The sequence below is a fragment of the Drosophila persimilis genome, unplaced genomic scaffold, assembly GCF_003286085.1.
Source record: "Drosophila persimilis strain 14011-0111.01,24,50 unplaced genomic scaffold, DperRS2 tig00000431-arrow-pilon, whole genome shotgun sequence".
NCBI lineage: Eukaryota > Metazoa > Arthropoda > Insecta > Diptera > Drosophilidae > Drosophila > Drosophila persimilis.
This window is the reverse complement of record NW_020825312.1, coordinates 6482384-6485857: the sequence shown is the minus strand read 5'-3', so window position 1 is coordinate 6485857 and position 3474 is coordinate 6482384. Positions and strand designations below refer to the sequence as shown.

Genomic DNA, 3474 nt, shown 5'->3' with positions numbered 1-3474 from the left:
CAATCCACACATAATTCGTCTGCTCAGCTTCCCCGTTTACCGTCCCGCACGTCACTTTGCCAGCGGATGTTCGGGAAGGACGAGAAATCTGTCCGCGGGCCAATCAGTGTTTTCGTCCTCTTGGCCTGTTGGACTTGTGTGGTGGTGTCCTCCGCCGAGCGTTGCCGCTTGCTTGGTGGCCCAAGAAGATACAAAACTACATAAATACGTATTTATGTAGGTTTGTGTAGAAAAACGATCAGATGAAGCTGAATTGTATCTTCTTGGGCCTCCACAGTTTACCGCCGTATGTTTTGTAGTTTTTTTTTTTTTGGACGGGTAAATATGAATATGAACGTAGAGTGCCCGTATTTATGTAGGTTTGTGTAGAAAAACGATCAGATGAAGCTGAATTGTATCTTCTTGGGCCTCCACAGTTTACAGCCGTATGTTTTGTAGTTTTTTTTTTGGACGGGTAATTATGAATATGAACGTAGAGTGCCCGTATTTATGTAGTTTTGTATCTCCTTGGGCCACCACAGTTTACAGCCGTATGTTTTGTAGTTTTTTTTTTGGACGGGTAATTATGAATATGAACGTAGAGTGGCCGTGGCGATCTGTTACCTGGACGGCAGGAAAGCAAGTTTCACTTCAAAGGTGCATCAAGCTCGGCGACAACACAACAACACTTACTTTCACTTCTTGGCCCTGGGAGCTGCATTTTAGCTTCACAACTGAGTAACACGATGCACGTCCATCAAATGCGGCAATCGCACCGCCCAAGTGTTCAACTCTGTACTGCTCAAAAGCCTGACGATAGAAGTTCTTAGGACGCTCTGGCGTGATCTTCACATCGTAGTGGTAGGCCACCGCAGGCATTTGGTCCAAGTTAACGTCGAGATAATTGACAGATACTTGACCTGGTTTTCCCAAAGCTCCACGCGGCTGGCCTGGCCATTGGGGGAGTTCGCCTTGCGGCTGGCGAGAACTATAGAGCTGGGAGCCTCCTTGGCGTTGTTGATTGTCGCCCTGTCCTCGCTGTTGTCCTGCGTGCTGTTGTCGGTTCTGTTTTTCCATAGCATCGCTGTGTGGCTGCTGCTGCTTCTCTTCCTCCTTCTGCAAGCCAGAGGAGGCAGGACCTCCATTTGGGGGGTGGGTAGCCTCTTCTTCGTCCGCAGACGCACCAGCAGCTGAAGATTCGTGAAGAGAGGAAGAATTGATGGTAAAAAATCGATACACGGACCTGCGCTAAAAAGATCTAAAACAAAACGAAATATCCTTCAATATCCAAAATTGACGTGCAGAATTTTGTGACTAAATGTCAAACCTTCATTCTTACCCATATGAAATGGGAACAATCAAGTATGCCTTTAAATAAAATGTCAAAATTTCAAAAAAAAAATTATTTTTTTTTTATTTTTTCAATTTTACTAAATTTGACCGAGTCCTGGATCCTACTATGCGATGGAAACATAACTTATGTAGGGATCTAGGGGGTTTTCGCTGTTGTTGGAACCGCACACGTATCGCATATTTACCGATTTGGGGAACGCTTACCCGCAGAAATTCTCTCCCAACATTGCAACTTTTTCTCCCCAAAAGGTACAACTCCACCTGCCTTTTTGTTGATGTTGTTGCAGGAGTATCCCGACAACCCGCTTCAGGGTTTTTGGTTTTGAAAAATTCCTACTGCTGCTTTTAATTTTGTATTTCACTTACTATTTTCTTTTCCTTTTCGATTTAATATCCTCTCCCGACGACTGAACTGTTTCGAATGACTGAAATATTTATTTCCTGTTGGCTAAACTTTTTGCTCTAAATTTGTTTGACGTATAACACTGTGCTGTGTGATCGATTCCAATAATCTTGTAGTCGAGTCTGTTAGTTTATGATTAATTTTTATCAGGTGTGCCGTTAGTTATTGCTCATTAAAAAATTCCGCTTTCAACTATCCTAGCAACGCTCTAAAAAACATTTTTATACTCGAAGAGTTTTTTTTTTTAATTCTGCATGATGAATTTCTATCTATTTTCCCAGCCATTATATTTTTCTAACTGACTAGCTGCGAAAGCAGAGACAGCCTCATGGGAAAAGAATGCCGTGAGAGCGAGAGCTGGGAGCAGCGCTGCGGCAGAGATGATCGATTTTTGAACTTTTTAGATCCACTTTTGCTTTCAGTGTGTGTTGGAAGACATAATTTTGTCACAAATTATGCCTCAGTTATTCGACTGATAGCTAGAGGGCGTGTCTGGAGGCGGCGACGAACACTACGTTTGCGTTTTGTCTATAATGCAGCAAATTAAACAAATTCTAATGTCATACAGCTACAAGGGGATAAAAAACACTTTGATTGCATTTCTGTTCCGCAAGAGCGGATCTATGCCTTAACCGCGCATTGTCGTCCCCCAGCGCCACCCACGCGTTGAATTATCTCCGAGCTAATTTCAATTTTAATTAATGTCGCATTAGTGCAACCATTTTTTATGGTCAAACATGCAGAATTTTGAGTCTGATTTGCAGGGACATTGGTCGACGCGGTCATGCGTACCCGATGCACCGTTGGGAACTGTGGGAGTAGATAGGTACCACATGTGTCATGGCGAATCATTTTTCATTTCGCTGAGCAATTTTCTGAAATTAATCCGAGTCCAAAAATGATATGTATGTAAATGCAAACATTAACTGTGGATGCATTCATTCGATGATTTTTTTTTCGATTCTGAATCTTTGATTAAATCTTAAATTATGTAAATATGCACATACATATATTTAGATTTACTTATATATTTATTTTTAAAAACTTCCCTAGTATTGTTATCTCATTCTTACTTTTGTCAGCAGCACTCTTTTGGGGATGTCAGGAAAATACATTTGTGTTTAGTTCCAGATGGCGCCGCCAGAGGTATAGTCAGGGTGAAGATCTGAGACGGCATTACCGCGAACTACTCTGCTGCACTCTATAGGAGTTAATTTGAACTACAAGACCTGTAGTTCCAGATGACGCCGATAGAGAAAATTTTACAATTTTGTGCAATTACTCGGTTTCTTATTCAAATTCTTAATAAATAAAGCAAATATTAGGCTCGCCAGAAACTTCAGCAGCAGAAAAACCAGAAAATTATTTTGCGCTAATGCACATACATCCAGCATTTAAACCAAATGGGCCGTGTAGTATGGTGTTCACAGTAGTCGGAACCCTTTGGAATAGTAAGATGAGTTACGGCCATAATGGTCATTCATGTGCAGCTAGGAAGTCGCGAAGTCGGGAGAACATTCAAATCTAAAAACAAAAGGAACTTTCCTGCAAATACGCCTTTTATTGTGTACCGAATTCGTAATGCCGAATTTCCAAGCCGAAAGCATGTTTTAAAATTTCATCTTCTTTAAAAATCCTTTTTCGATTAACTGGTTGGATAATCAAACAATTATATTCTCTGCATTCATTTTATTTCGTAGTAAAAAGTATTAATTCAAATATAAAATATGCGCCCAAAT

The 3474-nt window shown here is 41.0% G+C and overlaps 1 protein-coding gene across 1 annotated transcript; it reads right to left on the bottom strand.

Annotated features, from left to right (window-relative positions):
- Positions 1–350: 350 nt before the first annotated feature.
- LOC6603217 (protein argonaute-2) lies at positions 351–1322 on the bottom strand. Its single transcript, XM_026989654.1, has 3 exons — positions 1319–1322; positions 673–1169; positions 351–603 (listed from the first exon to the last, which is right to left on the bottom strand). Exons 1-3 carry the CDS (start codon positions 1320–1322, stop codon positions 523–525), a joined length of 582 nt encoding a protein of 193 aa, XP_026845455.1. The 3' UTR covers positions 351–522.
- Positions 1323–3474: the final 2152 nt, after the last annotated feature.

Bases quoted from the DNA above. Each gene is read 5' to 3' on its own strand.
- LOC6603217 (XM_026989654.1), bottom strand. The intron at 604-672 runs GTAAGTGTTGTT...CCTGCCGTCCAG, and splicing joins CCCAGGGCCAAGAAGTGAAA to GTAACAGATCGCCACGGCCA.